This window comes from Eleginops maclovinus, chromosome 1, assembly GCF_036324505.1.
Source record: "Eleginops maclovinus isolate JMC-PN-2008 ecotype Puerto Natales chromosome 1, JC_Emac_rtc_rv5, whole genome shotgun sequence".
Lineage (NCBI taxonomy): Eukaryota > Metazoa > Chordata > Actinopteri > Perciformes > Eleginopidae > Eleginops > Eleginops maclovinus.
Window position 1 is genome coordinate 7,130,983 of NC_086349.1, and position 16,220 is coordinate 7,147,202.

Genomic DNA, 16,220 nt, shown 5'->3' on the forward strand with positions numbered 1-16,220 from the left:
TTGCATGTTTGGTTTGTTTGATTAATGTCACGCTTTACTGACTCAGATTGGCACAGATGAGCGTCTGTGCACACGATTTTCATTACGCCTGAGCTTGGTTAGTGTTGCGCGGAGGCACAGATGGAGACGACAAACGTATATCTGCAGAGAGAGAAGAGAGATTCTTTATTTGTCTGAAGCCACCCACTGCTGGATCTCAGCAGCTTCTCAGCCCACTGCTGTCTCTCTTTGTGACGCCGCTCTCACATCAGTGTGGAGGTGTATTATGGAAGAGCTCGATACACAACAAACCTACCGTGTTATTCTCCCTGTCTGTGCAGCATCTCTGTCTCTCTGTAGTTTTGCTTTCTTTATGCGTAGGAGCAAAGATTCTTCCCCATTTTTTAGTGAATTTTTTTGGTGTGAAAGAGAAAGCTGACCCACTTAAGCGCCACTATCTCAAGGCTGATATTGATCTATTTGTATTTTCCGTGGCAAGCATTAGTCAGAGAAATTGTGCTTTAGTAGCAAAAACATCCTTGTAAATATATTACAACCAGCTTTAACATTAAGATAGATCGTCCAGCAATTGTAAGGAAGCACCACCATAACGCTTCCATTATTCGTTTATGCAGGGCTTTTAGTAAAGACTGAACATGTTTTGTCAAGTTGGTAAATGTTTTCTAAATGCTGGTGAAGACGTTTTTCTTTTTTCAAGTGTTTTGGCAAATTTTTTGTGTCTTTATTTGCATCTTTCTGCAGCTGCAGCTTGTTTCTCCAAAAGAAAATGATTTGGGTTTTAGTGCATTTCGCAGGTTATACCAAATGCCATATCAAATGCAATGCAAACAAATACAAGAGAAAATAAACATCAATAAGATGTTTTCACTTAAGTGTATGATGTAAGACAACCAAGATATTTATGAATAAAAACGTGTTATCTAAAATGTTAGGCTAGGCTCACAGAACAGTAACGTTTACAAATGCTCTATTGGTTTAATACATATTTAAAAGGAAATCTTTTTTTTAGTCGGGTGTCAACATACTGCATTAAAAACCTATATATATAAACAGATTACTGTTACATGACTAAGAAATAAGGATAGCAGATTTACAATGTTACAAGAAAGCATAGATAAATAGAAGATTTGTTGGGGCAACCACTGCCTGTATTGTAGAGACAGAGTTGAAAGGCGGAGACAGGGGAGGACACGTGGCAAATGGTCCCAGGCCGGATTAGAACCCAGGTCCTCCCCAGCACATGGGCCTTCAGCTCTACCAGCTGGGCTATGATTACGCTTAATGCAACCGTATGGGAATAATGTTTAAAAAATGTATCCCGTTACATGTAAACTGTTACTCCCCAAGCCTGGGTTTGAGTTCATTTCTGCATCATCAATCCCTCATTTATTGCAACGTGCCACCACCCTTTCTGGATTGCTGACCATAATCCTTTAAGGAGGAAAGGGAGGGCCGTTTACCGACAGCTGTCCCATCTATCGACTTTCATAGTGTCTCTACAAACTGCAGTATCACTCAGTAACAAGATGGGTAAAGTGGCAGGGCGTCGTTTGCATATTGTATTGTCAGAGGAGAGCCGGCCCCATGCATCTCTTATCAGTGATTATGACTGCGGCGTGTTTAACAGCGGTTGTACAGCAATTTCACAGCCGAGGGGAAGGAGAATAATTGTATTTTCCGAATGACTGAGTGCAAAAACCCTGCACCGCTGTGCTTTTGGCTCCTCTCTTTTTAGTAGGGGAAAAGGTATTCTGTTATTGAGAGTAAGTACAGAGTATTACAGCTTAAAGCTTTGGTGTATATCCTTTAGGAACTGTAACAGGAACACCCCTCTCTTTGCTGAGGTACTGTGGAGCTTCCTTCATTTTTTACTCCCCTGATATTTGTTCTCTAAAAGGTCAACACAGTTAAGAGTCCACAGTTTTTCAAAGGTGATTGCTAATAGCTGCTATTCCACTGCAATAACAGGATTTTGTTCTATAATTGGTGTTATGAAAGCTAGTGATGCATTCTCAGATAAAGTGAGGAAAAACTAGCAAAAAAAACTTAAATAACTGTTTCTTTAATAATATCACAACATTTTGACTTTCATTAAACATTTACCTGCTATGGGAACATTTTGGAAAACATGGTAATTACTTTATTTATGATCTTGCTTCATTTTCCACCACTGAGAACAGCTGAAGTCCAGGACATCAATCCTTTATAATTGTAAAAAACATAGGAATTAAAAAGTTGGCTGTGTAAATAAATGGATGAATGAATATCATAGTATGGCTACTGCGTGCAGACAAAACAGAGACTCCTCAATCAATATTTTTTATAATAATCTTAGAATACAAAATGTAGCTCATGGGAAAAATATGGTCATACACTTGAAATCCACTACACTGCATTATTGGATATGAGTCCCTATAGGAACATTACAGCACCATATCAAATTTATTCCATAAAAATGCCCAAAAGTACAGTAAGTTTACAGAAATGTAGCCTATTATTTAGTACCACAAACTAATTATAACAACACTAGAGGGAACGATGGGAACAAAGTATATAGGTGTATGTGCCAAACTCCACCAGTAGAATTTGACCTTGGTCACATGACTTGACTCCAGGCTCACCTAACCATATAAAAAAAAATACTTGCAACTCTGCCTGGCATATAACACCAACGACTTGTGAATTAACTCGGACTTTAGCCTTTTGACTTAAAATTAATAGTCACTGAGCCCCAACAGATAATAAGTGTGAAAAATTAAATGAAAAAATAAGTTTTATTTATTTTTATTTTTACGAGAGATAGTTTATTTTGTGATTAGGAAATTATGTAGAGGCCAATAAAAAGCAAATCTGAACTTAACAAGAAGAGTGCATCATGACTTGTTTAAGACTAGAAACTCAAACTGTAGAACTTCAGACGTGACTTGAGTATCTTGACCTTGCATTTGTCAGGTGTGACTTGGGACTTGACTGAATCTTCTGCCTTGAGTATAGACTTGGCTTAAGACATGCCTGCCTTGACATTTGGTCAGGGTCTTGCCTATTTGGACTTGAGACTTGTCAGCCAAAACTTCTGAGAATTCACTCTGGACTTTTTTGTCTTGACTTGGGAACTAGACTTGTAGGTGTTGAATTGGGACTTGAGTTGGAACTTTGTCAGTCTTTACTTGGGACTTGAGTGCAAAGCATTGAGTCTTATGGTTGACTTGCAAAACAATGTCTTTGTTCCACCTCTAGTAGATAGTAACAGTGTTTGGAGGTGACACTGACTGATCATTTTCCTTTATTTCTCTCCCTCATTGCCCTGCCTTGCAGTCATGCAGTTAAACAATTTCCCAAAGGTCCGGCAGTCAGGCTGTTGCTGTGGTCAGCACATGGCCCACGCTCACTGCTTGATGAGTTATTTCCACTAAATTGTCCACTCTTACTACCTACGCATTATTGTACACTGCAAGAACACATTTATTTCCCATGATGGTTTTACTGGGGCATAGCAAAGTATTACTGAGGCGCACTCCACAGAAAATGGGGTCTAATAACACCCCAGAGGTTAACGGACCACCAGTAAGTGATCATTATGAAGGCATTGCAGCCTGCAAGTATATCATATATATTTTCTTTTGTATTACCCTGCAGTAAATGTGTTTCTCGTTTTACTGTTTACTATGATCTAAGAACAGTTTGTCCTTCTTTATCTGTCTGTGTCTTAGACTGAAAAAGCACATGAAGTTCTTTAAAAATGTATTTTATTAAAGGGGGTAATTGGAGTCAGGTTATCTAACCAGTATTGACATTCAGATGTGGCTATAGTGATGTCCCTGGCTCTGTTAAAAAATCACGAATGCTTGGTTTTGAAAGGTGATTGCTCTTCACAACATAAACCCAGTGAGGTGAAACTTCCCCCCATCCACAAATGTCCGGGGCATCAAGAGGCAAATATATATTTGAAATGCCACAGAACGGAAAATAACAATGAAGCTTGAACATGTTATGCACTTGCTAATGTTTGCATTCCATTCAATGGAGGAAAATCTACAAAGATTGGTGATAATGGTCAGAAAGCCCTTTAAGAATGTACAATAGAAAATGACTGCAACAACAAGGCTACTGGAACACAATGCTGGGGACAAATTAAGCAAATCTTCCAATCTTCAAGGCTGCAATGTTATGTATAGAAGAAAATGAAAAAATCTAATTCTTACATAAACCTGGAGGGAGAGCAATATACTTGGTTCTCTTGGGGTCCAAGCTACGGTGGCCGACAGATGGCAACCCAAAACACTTAAATAAGGAGAAACGCACTGCAGCTTAAAAAACAATGCAAATATAAACCACAAATATGACAAAACACATGAAAATGTAGGAACATCTCACAAACTTGACAAACACACATCCCAAAACATCTCGTAACAGGAAAGTTTTAGGGCTATTGTAGCTTGTGTAAACCTATTGGCCACCATACCCCGTAGCTTCAATTTAGGGAATTATTCAAAAGGAACTTTTCATATTTTGATTTGAAGTCAAATTTAATTTTGTGTGAATGACACAAACGTGCTATCTCACATCCCAATCCTTGTCTGTGCAACAAAAATATTAACATGATATGAATAAACCCTGATACTTATTTTGGTATTCAAGTTCAAACACAGCTCATGTATTTTATACAGATTTTTTATACAGCTTATTTACACTAAAATCTCATATCTCATATTCATGTCATATGTAGAAAATAAAGGAGAAGTGATCGATGTCTAACCATACTCCAGGACCTTATATTGAAGGGTAAAACTTTCGAATTGTTAAATGCATAAATGTGTTAAGCAGAGGCAAAATGAAGGCTTTCTCTAAGTTGAAACACAGTGGGATATGCAGTTTATCATTTTACCTAACAAGGTGGACATAATACCCCCTTGGTTATAGTGCAGTGTTGTGGAAAAAGTCCTTAAGATCAATGAAGTTTAAAAAGGCACTTACAGACTGTGCAATGAAGTCCAATAGCCCATATCATAATGTGGCTGGTCACCGGAAATGATATCTTCTTCTAGTGACCATCACTGCCTACAAGAGTGGTGTCAGTGATCCTGCAGCTTTAGAGGGTTGCTGTCCATGGTGCTGAAATTAGCCTCAACCACTCCCTGCATGTCAAAACCACAGAAGGAGCTTATCACAGTAAGAGGACACTCCACACCACTGTAGTCCAAACACTACGCTATCAATGGAAGTGGTAAATTTGTGACAGTTACAACTTACTTAACTTTCTTTACATTACGATGTTGCTAAAGTGATATTGGAATGATACTGGAGTCCTAAAACCTGGAAATGAGTCAGCATTTTAGCACTTCTGGTTCCCTTGTCTCAAAGTCATTTTCTTGCATATGTCTTAAAAGAGTTGCTTAATGAGACAAAAAGAGATTGTCGGGACATTAAACGTTATCATGCAAAACAAAAGATTATTTCTTCCAAACAAAAGTTAGTACTGTACATTTTTGTTTGCCATAAAGCTTATTTTCTGCATTAATCCAGACAAACAGACAAAATAAATTGAAAATTAATATGTTATGTGAAAGGTTTTTTAGGGATTAAAACAAAAACAAATAAAGGAGCAGGTCTTTTCATACATTTTGGATGATTCAGGCTATTTTTACTTCATAAATCTTAATCAAATAAACAAATCCTAATAAACATTAGTAGTCAGTAGTACTAGTTTCCTGTAGTCAGATATTGGTCCATACAAATATGGGAAGCAGGCTGTATGCCAACTCTGTTAGCTAACTGGCTGTTAAGCTAATGCTGGAGCACTCAAGTGTATGATTGCGCATGTTTATCCGTTTATATTTAGTTAACATGAATAAAACAATGAACATGTTGTAGCTTATAATTTGTTATTGTTGTCTTATCTTTACATAAAATTTAAGGTGCTTGTCGAAAACGTTGGAAAGTTTAGGGTTTCTGAACGTGTTTCTAATATCCCTCCACTCAAAACCGCAGCACCTGCCATGTTGGAGAAGTCCCTCCGCCGCATGTAGAGCTGAGTGAACGAAGGCAGAGGCTCATTCAGTCCGCTGGCACACAGAGAGGCTGCAGCGACTTATTTATTCTTCAGTTATTTCACTCCCTTCCTCGCCACAACAAGTCACCTGGATTTAAACAAACAAATAAACAAAACAAATAATAAAATATCTTTCTCGACGTGCACTACAACGGAAGTGAAAAAAGACAAGAGAGGGGAACAGGAGATAAAACAGAAGAGACATGGGAGCGTTCAGAGTGCTGCTGGGGAGTTTACATTACATGGGACTCTACATGCAACTTAGTGTCTCCACAAGGCACGCTGGACACGGCGAGGTGGAGAACCACATCTCTGGGAACGGTAGGAGTGATCATTTATTTTATTTTATTGGGGGCATCAAAGGGGCTGTGGAGAGGACGGCATAGGTGATGCCATCTGCTCACATGCAGAGCAGGAATTAAACAAAGAGCAGCACACAGGCTGAGAGGCTGTTGCTGACGATATGCTAACCAATGCAAATGTGTGTTTTCTTTGATTGTGTAAGATTTTCTGCTTTCAGGCATTTAATGAAACATAGTTTATGGCTACCTGTCATTGCATGTTTATCCATCTTATTAACAATGTTTGAAGAAAGGGGGATGTTCAGACACATTTGGAAGGCTGAATGAATTTGCTAGCATTGATATAATTGGCGGTGGGTCATTCTGTAATGTATGACTGACAGGATTTTGTTTTCTGTAAGAGCTGCAGCTCTCTCTGGATCAGTGTGTGATTCATCCAGGAGGAGCAGAGTGGTGGGTGATGTCAGCTGATAGATGGAAGTTAATATTCTCATTTAGTATACCCATGAAATCTGTACTCAACCAGCTTTCCTCAGATCTGTCTTTCTGTCTCTTTCTATCTCAATGAGCTTCCCTAAATATCCTCCAAGTGTTTACACAGTGTTGCATCATGCCGACTGACAGATATGGAGTATACACAGTTTGTTTTCGGTCACTTTGGCTCAGCCTAAAAATCTCCACAGGTGTCACGATGCAGGTTTGGCTTGCGTGTGTGTGGGTTTGAAAATGAAGGGAGGAAGAGGAGGAGAAGGGGTGGATGTGATGGGAAAGGGTTCTACATTATTCACTGCCCTTGAGGTAATACAGTACATGTTACCAAGGGTTCTTAATGTGCACTATTATCAGATCCTTCCTCTAACACCTATTACTCAAAGGGTATCCTACACACCTGAATTGTGGGGTTTAAAACACAGATTCCTTTTTCCCTTTTATTTAGACGCTGATTTGCCATATCGCATTTGTTAGGTTTGGTAATGTCAGGTATCGTCATGTCTGGACCTGAAACTTGAGAAGGGCGCGTTAAGGTCTATCCAATTTAGTTTGAAGCACTGAGCTAGTGTATTATCCAGAGGAAGCAGAATTGTTAGATCTTTATGACAAAAAACTAAGAAAGACAAAACAAAAAAGAATTGTATTGAAACTGCACTGATACATCTCGCAGAGAAACTAGTTGCGGTATTTCTCAAATGTTCAGAGTCAGGATGTTCCGATCAAGATTTTCCTTCTTTTTCCTTTCATCATTTTTTCACTTGTCACATACCAGTCCAATTCAATACATATATTTAACTTAATATTGTTTTTTAAAAAATCATTCAATAAGAGTGTAGCCTGCTTAATCTGGCACACCTTATGTTTACAAGATACTCGATCCAAATACTGATTCAAAATGATGTGGTTGATAGACCTAACTTATTTTTGTATATGTGAATATAAAACTTAGAAAATGGGATTTAAGGAAATTGAAAAAGTGCAACACTAGAGTGAAGTGACCAAAAACATTGGCATAAAGAAAGGATAACATTTTTAGAGGGAGTACGTTTACATAGTGAGGGTTAAGTTGTCGTTCTTGTGTGATCTTAATTTGGAACTTCGGTTGTGGCTGTTCGTATATTAGCATGGATAAATGACTGACCTGGCATTCACCTACAAAATGTCACTAAATAAACATGAAGCAACTAAGAAGAGACTCAGAAGGGAACAAGAACAACTTTAAAAGGGGCAACGAGCACATTAAGACGCACAATAACAAAAAAGAGACAACCAAAGTGGCTAGAAAAATTGGCAAACCAAACACAGACAAAAAATAACTACAAAGAGACAGAAAATTACTACATATAGACACCAAAAAGATACGTAATGACTACAAAGAGACAATAAACTTGTATGTAGGATCGCTGGTAAAAGCTTTTGCATGTCTGACCCTATAGAAGCAAATGGCAAATAATGTGCCAATACGTACGGAGGGATTGTTAGACCGCTGTCTAAGCGTGATTCTAGTCTTGTCAGTGGTATCCTCCTTCATCTTCTTTGGTTGTCCACTGACTCCTGGCCCGTGAACTTTGACGCCTTCCCAGTTAATGCTCTTCGTTGTAGTCTCGGTGAGGTCTGCTTTAGTGTTCATTAATTGTCTTGTCAACTTTGCCATTTCATCCATGTTGCTTTCCTAACAGCTGTCCTATGGGATGTAAAATATGACTTGAATTGTTCTCTCTGGAGTTCGCTCATGATCTTTAGGTAGTACCAGCAGAGATCCTAAAGTGTTGAGTTGTTTGTTAAGAGTGCTTACTTCCTGTGACAGCAATGGGCCCATATGGGTGTCCCACTCGGATGTGACTGGGGGTTTCTGTTGATTTAGCAATGCCTACCTTCTCTAAAGATTGTCCTCATCCTTTTAAATAAATCATCAAAACTAATATTTTGTATTTTTACAGAGCAACATGAGTAATACCTCCCGGCAGGTTGCGCCATCTTAAACATAACGCATAATATTTTTCAAGCTGATTAATGTGAGAGAGATTTTCGTTGGTGTATGGGACTTTTATGGAAATAAGTGTGTGCTGATACTCTAGTACGAGAGGGAAAAAGCAGAGTCATGCACAGTATTTCTTTATTATAATATAAAATGGCCTTGAAATGCAAGTATGATGATTTGCAGGGCATTACTGATGAAGCGTTCAGGGTTGAAGACGGGGATAAACATTTATATTTGCAGAATACAGTTGAGCACTTTTAAAACCGACATCCATAATCATGAGGTGAATTTACACCGTGTGCTACACCGCAGCGAGTATTATAAAATAAATGGAAAGAGGACAAGGTCAAACACCTTCATTTGTTTTTGCTGAGAATATATTGCAGGTTTCGCTCGTATTGGTGAGTACTGAGCCCCTTGGGGAGGGTCATCATTTATTCTACGTCTCCCGTTCTGGCACTCCACCAGCTGGAACAGTGAGCAGTGATGAAAAAGAAAAGGAAGTGGTGAAAATGAAAGAAAATAGTTCTAGAAATGTTCTCATGCCTAAACACTACTTAAGTCATTGATACTTTTCAATTACTCCTAATTAGGGCATGGTTATCCAGCGAGGCAATTATTCAGGCCAATCAATGTCCTCAGTAATCAGCGAAGTGTAAATGAGCTGTTGGGCTAATGAGATGCTTTTCTTTAAAAAGGAAAAACATTTAGAATGAGACACCAGGAGCAATATGGACCGACTTTGGATCAGGGATGCACATTAGTCCCTTTTTCAGCCAATACCAATCATCGTACATCATTGTATTTAAAAAAATACTTCATCACCAGCAGTTTAAGCAGACATTAAGTCAAGAAAGGCTTACTGTAGATCTTGTGAGCAAAGATCGTTTATTTATTTCTCCGTAGCCTTCATCTTACCAATTCAGCCTTCGGTCCTTTCAATCCGTATTCATCATTTTTTCAAGATAACTACAATAAAGCCTTGGCAACTTGACTAATTGCGTGTTGTGTCCTTAAACTTTAAAGCACTTTGTCTCTTAGTCCGTTGCTGTGCTTGTTGTCTTACTGTCACTTACTTTATCGTGTTGTGTGGATGCTGCAAATGTTAAGTCAATTTTGCTTCTCACTATTGGCTTAATAATATAACTTGGATTGATATATAATGTGTTTCCTTAATTTGGATATCAGGTTATTTGTTTTCTGGCTGGCTGGTTAGAAGATGCTGTGGATAGTGATCAAAGATGGCTGCCATTCTTTAAAACCCCAACCTTTTTATTCAATGTTTAATGGTGTAATTCTCTAATTTACCATACGTGCTCCAGCAATGACAAAAAGATACAAATTGATTTTATTTTTTTTATCTAAGTTCAAGACATCTCAATGGCATGGAAACAACTCGGTGGTCTTATTTCACACTTTCTGGGCACCCTAAAAAGTAAGTGTGTCCCTTCCTAAGATCTATTTTTGCCTCCAATGTCTGGTCTGAAAAAGATATCCGTGCCTGTGAGCCTTCACTTAGGGCTTAGTCTCATATCTCCACCCTGCTTTGACCTCCCTCACCACAGAAACCAGCCCCATTCTGGCTCCCATTATTAGATTGGATTTGAACCATTCTTTCCAATTCAACAGGTGAATCATTTACCATTCAGCGAAGACAGAATCCTTTATGGCTGCTGCACCACCTTGAAAAGGCTTCAGGCATGGCTGCTCCTTCTGACAGTATTTGAGAGGAATATACTGGAGTGTAAACCCAGGTCTGGCAAAGATGCAATCACAGCTTGTGATGGTTAAGCCTCCTTTACAATCCCGTCTTCCCACCCTTAAATGGCTTTTCCTAATGATGTAAATTATAAATGTAGTGAGGGTCTTCCTCTAAAAGCAAACTGGAGTGCAGAGGCAATGACATCACTACTGTTAGATTATTAAAGATTTAACAGTGGCCAATACAGCATGCCTGGCATACATTCAGCAGCAGATTGTGGGGTTTACTGGAGTCTCCCGCAGAATTAGACACCAAATATCCCCGTCTGCTCATCGGCTCAGTCTCACTCACTCAGTTCTCACGGCGCCGGTGTATTGACACCATAGTGAGTTCCAGACGTCCTCACAGCAGAGAGTATGGAACAACAACTGTTATGACAGAAACTCAAAATCAAATCCGCTGATAATGAGGTTTTTTTCTTCTCTGTCAAGTACGAGGACAGTTATCTAAATCAGCAAGAATGGGTACTGATCCAAGAAGCACAGAATAAACAATTCAAGCATTGGCTCTAAAAAAAGAAAGCAGCTACATGAACATCTGCTTCATCACACCTGGGAGATTTTGTAACAAAACTCATCAAAATGAAAGAAAATTATAATAATACAGGTTCAGTCAACATTTAAGGAAAAACAGCAGTGATTTTCCCACTTTGTAAAGTTAAATATGAATATGAATCTCAAACAGTTAGTATTAGCCACCAGAAGCTAGCAACCAGCCTAGCTTATTGTAGTATACTAGCTGTAGCTTAAAGGAAAATGTAAAAGTAGTTGTTCCTTGGCCTTCTGCTAAACTGATCTGTTCTCACACAAGTTTTATATGTATAAAATATAGACATCCATAATTGCCAGCAGTTCACCAACATGGGTGTTTGATGCAACGATGATTGATGATGATTAAGCAGTTAAATGATGAGGAAATTCAGCAAATTTGACAATCATCTAGTTATTTAAGTCATTTATCAAGCCAAAACCGATTGTTCTATGTTGTATATTATTTTATGTTGAATATATTTAGTAGTTACATGTACATTATGTGTAAACAACAAGACCAATAAACGATTTGCATTGCAAATACAAAACAAAGTTTTACTGTAAAAGGTTCTGGTTAAACAGTAAAGTAACATTTTCTCCGTAAACAGGGACAAAGAAGGTTGAAACAGGTCAGCATCATATACGTCTGATTGCTCGCTGTGATTCCTTTCTTTAGACTATGATCATCTGGTCATGCTCCCCTCCCTACTTCTCCGTGCAGTTTTTTGTGCAATTTTTGATAATCGGTCTGGACAATAAGCAGGCAACCGTACTTCAAAGATATTGAAAAGCATTTTTACTTATTTTTTAACAAATCAAAGACTAACCACTTAAAGACAAAAAGCCCCTTCAGTGCCTCTACCTTCTTCATTCTTTGCAATGTCAATGGACCTAGACTTTTCCTTGATATCCTTTATGTTCTCTGTGTGTCTGCTTGATGTGTATACACAAAAAGGCATACAGTAGAAGGAGGAAAGTGTCAGAAGAAACAGGAAGGGAGTAGAGGACAGGCTGACCGTTTTAAAGCTTGTCTGCGCTCAGCGGTAGGTAGCCGATGTATTTAGGTCCTGACCTCAGTATATATTCCTCACTGAGAAGACAAGCGCTGCAGGGCAGCCTGGGATTAACTGCAGCGGGAGAAGAATTATTACTGTAGCTGCAGCACACCTCTGCACTGTTGTCTCAGGACCTAAGAATCAATCATACACGTCTACTGGCTTTGTGTGAATATACCTTCATGAGCAAAGTGTACTTAAAGTAATTATCCTTGACATTTTCATATTAACAGGTGTTGATTTCTCCGCTCTCCACCATTGACTGATGCCATTCCACAGTGGTTTAAGATATATCTATTTCATAATAGTGGTTTTGCTGGGATTAATATGTGACGGTAACATGAAAGTCAGAAAGGTAGTTTTTTCATGATCCTGTTTACAGGACAATGACACGTTTTGCAGTATGACATTAAAAAACTAAATTATATTTTCCTGTTTTTGTACCTAACAGATACATGTAGGGCATAAATGTTTTATTGTTTCTAATTTTAGATACATGATATGACTTTCAATGTGTAAAAAGTAACTATAAGTTACATTTCAAATAAATCTAAATCTAAATCTAAAATAATGACATCACTATGTAACTCGTGCATCTTTTGGCTAGCTCTGTAACACATTGTGTGTGATACAGCACAGGCATTCTGAGAAAAAAAACAACCCTTTTTTAAAGATATAAGTACAAAATACAAATACTGTGCCAACCTGAAAATGAGCATAATATGTCCTCTTGAGGTATGGAATAAATGTGCTTAGTTTCATTCCACATCTGCATGGAAGCAAGGCAGTATTATGCTTCATGTAATGGACATTTACTCTGAATTTACTTTTCATCAAGACTACCCATGGAAATTTGTCTGGGTTGTAATTTTATAAAACTCAAGGAAAAGATTGCCAAAGCACATCCTCCATACCATGCCCGGCTGAAACTATTTTTGGAGTCAACAGTCAACATGCTGACAGACGCCGCTGTGCCGTGATCAGGGAGACGAGGATTCACATTGAAGACTGCGAGAAAGAGCAACTTCAGAAAGCCCTCATACAAGGCAGCTTGGCTCTGTGATGCAGGGGATTGAGAAGAGAGGGCTGCCAAAGATGTCAGACATACAGACTCTCATCCAAGTGATTTCATCCAAATAAACTGCATGGTGAGCATCTTAATGAGGACATTAAAATAAAAAAGATGCCTGGTGATGTGAATGCTTCATAGATAATAGATGATCTGCCTAACTATAGCTACTTCATCACAGCGACTTCAAACCTCATTCCTTATTTGTTGTCAAACAGATGGAGGGTTTACATGAGTTATTAAATGGAGTTATTAGGAGGCTCTTTATAATTAGTTCATACAATACAGTCATACAATTTGCAAATAACTTTAAGTTTGTATGAGGCTCATGTTTTGAGTTTCAGCCTAAAGATATAGGGTTTTTTCTTACAGATGGATGGGAAAAGTGAACACAGGGCGCCAAATTTAAAATGTTGCTATTCTGAATACCATAACCATACTTTAAAGGGGCCCTTTTGTCCCTGTCATGGTTTTCACTTGCCTGTAGTGTGTTGTATAGGTTTTTGTACACACTCCCTCCCCCCAGCCTGAAACCCCTCAATTGGACTACTTTGTGACATCACTATGTAACACTCGCTTCTATTGGTTAATGCTCCAGGGCTAAGGGGCGGGACATCTCTAAGCAGTGGCCTAATCGCAACAAAGCCAGCAAGCTGTGAGAAAAATAAATCACTTTTTGAACATTAGAGCAGGTAAACATGTCACAGAAGAGGCACACAATACAAATATGAACACGAAAATTAGCATAAAGTGTCCTCTTTAAATATAAACAATAATACTTGTAATCTTACAGTACAAATCTCAGACACTAATATGTTCCTAAGTAAACATGAGGAAATTGCAATCTTGCATCCACGTGTTTAGTTTTGCCATATGTTGCTCTTTTAGAAAATAAGTAAACCCATTCTTCTGTGGTATGTTCAGAATGCATTTAGGAGTTTTCTGTTTGCATTCACTTGCTTAGCACCATTGCAAAAATATACTTTTTACACTCAAGTATCTAAACTGTAGATAATTGTTTTTTTGCACTTAAAATTGCAATGCTAATGCAGTACATTTCAGTATTCAGTGGCTCTCAAGAATAACTTTTTAGTAAGGTGGGAAAGATAAATGCGGCAGGGTTTGCAACTTACATGAGACATATCCAATAGCGCTGCACTATGATAGGTCTGTAAATAAATAATGAACTCGAAGCGAAATAATAGAACAATGTAAAATAATTAATAGAATATGCCTGCAGCATAAACTTCACTCCACCGTGCCGTAGCTGCTGTGAGTGAGAAAATGGAATGAGAGTATCTGACACACCCAGCCCATTTATCAGCCTCCCCCTTAAGGAGGAGCAGTTCAGGTGCTCATTGTCCGACGATGTGGACTCAGACCTTTCGGTGTCCTCTATCATTCTTCCTTCCTTGCCTCACCTGTCACTGCGTTAACTCTGGAACCTCTCCTCTTTCTCCACCTTTGATCAGGATGCTCTCCTTTAAAGCGGCACAAACAAGCTGCGGGGTCAGCCGGCAGTCAAGGACTCTTCCTCCGTCTTTCTCTATAAGTGCCTTCTGCTGTGCCCGTCTTTCAGTCCCTCACAAAGCACTTCACTGTGTGTGTGTGTGTGTGTGTGTGTGTGTGTGTGTGTGTGTGTGTGTGTGTGTGTGTGTGTGTGTGTGTGTGTGTGTGTGTGTGTGTGTGTGTGTGTGTGTGTGTGGATGTACTTTAGAGGAATGATGATTGCGGGCACCTTTGATAAGGCGATCCAGCGCTACACTTTCTCTAAGGTGTCCCTCTGTGACTAAAACTCATCTACAGGACTCATCATTGGACCATGTAGGGGTTTGTGGGAGAGGCTTTCCAAACTTTGTGAGAGATGATAAAGGCAGCTTTGAGAAAGAAGATCCAAACCATCCCTCCTGAATGTGTTTGCATGGGTGTACACTGCGACGTGTGTGTGCTTGAAGATATGAAGAGTGGGAGAGTATTCCCTCTATTCCGCTCAGCATGATGATGTTGGGGGGGAAGTGCTTGGCTGTGAGACATGTCTGTTGCTTATCTTCCATTAGGCACATTACTGCCAACGTTGCCATCAAAGAAACACACACACACACACACACACACACACACACACACACACACACACACACACACACACACACACACACATATACACTGTCAGATTTAGCGAGACACTTCTCCTGGGGAGGCACTTGGCAGGATTCATCTGTTGGCAGTGTCACTGAGGGAGGAAAGAGGAGGAGAAGGGAGGCAGAAGGAGAGGGGAACGTGATGAATCCGTGGTCCAGGATCTGTCATTTGCAGCCTGAAAAAGCTCTTCAGCCTCCAGCAGGCAGCCACATAATTTAGTGAAGTGTCATTCTTCCATGGAGAGTCTCCATTTGTGTCTCGAGACAATGCAACTCTTACTTCATTAAAAAGTATGTTTTATTATTACCTGCATTTATTCGATGCAGCTTGAGAAAAAAAAAGTTTTTAGTTTGCAGGATGGTGCTTCATTTGTTGTCCTGCTGCTGTATGACATCACAGGGTTTTGTCTTAAATGGTTAACAGGCGCCCTCTTACTTTTGGAGTGTGCCCTCATACCAAAATGCTGCTTTTCTGAATAAAATTTGAAAGTGATGCGGGAAAACAATGTTTCTGTTCGTTAACAACGGTACAAGTTTTTCCCACTAAGATTTCGTTCTGAGGATTATTTTGTTTTAAGAATCGTATGACTACAGTCACGTAATCTCCCTGCTGCATAAACATCCTGATAGGTAACTTTCTCCTGAAAAAAAGATGAATTTTACTCGATTATGCATTGGAGGGTTCAGGTTGTACAATCATTTCTACAGAAGGAAATCAGGCAAACCAAATGTGAAAAAATAGCTGTAGAAGTATGTTAAAGTGAGTTGGTTAAAGTTTGACTATTATCTATATTTGTTTTAAGTCTGCAAGATGGTGCTGAATACATATATACTCCAGTTAT

General features: G+C 39.0%; 1 protein-coding gene across 1 annotated transcript in view; it reads left to right on the forward strand.

Annotated features, from left to right (window-relative positions):
- The first annotated feature begins 6,068 nt into the window (after nt 1–6,068).
- Nucleotides 6,069–16,220, forward strand: part of LOC134867536 (V-set and transmembrane domain-containing protein 2-like protein) — a 45,703-nt gene continuing 35,551 nt past the window's right edge. Inside the window, exon 1 of the mRNA XM_063888190.1 lies at nt 6,069–6,370. Within this exon, the coding sequence (XP_063744260.1) occupies nt 6,253–6,370 (118 nt within the window). The 5' untranslated portion in view covers nt 6,069–6,252. The remainder of the gene's footprint in view (nt 6,371–16,220) is intronic.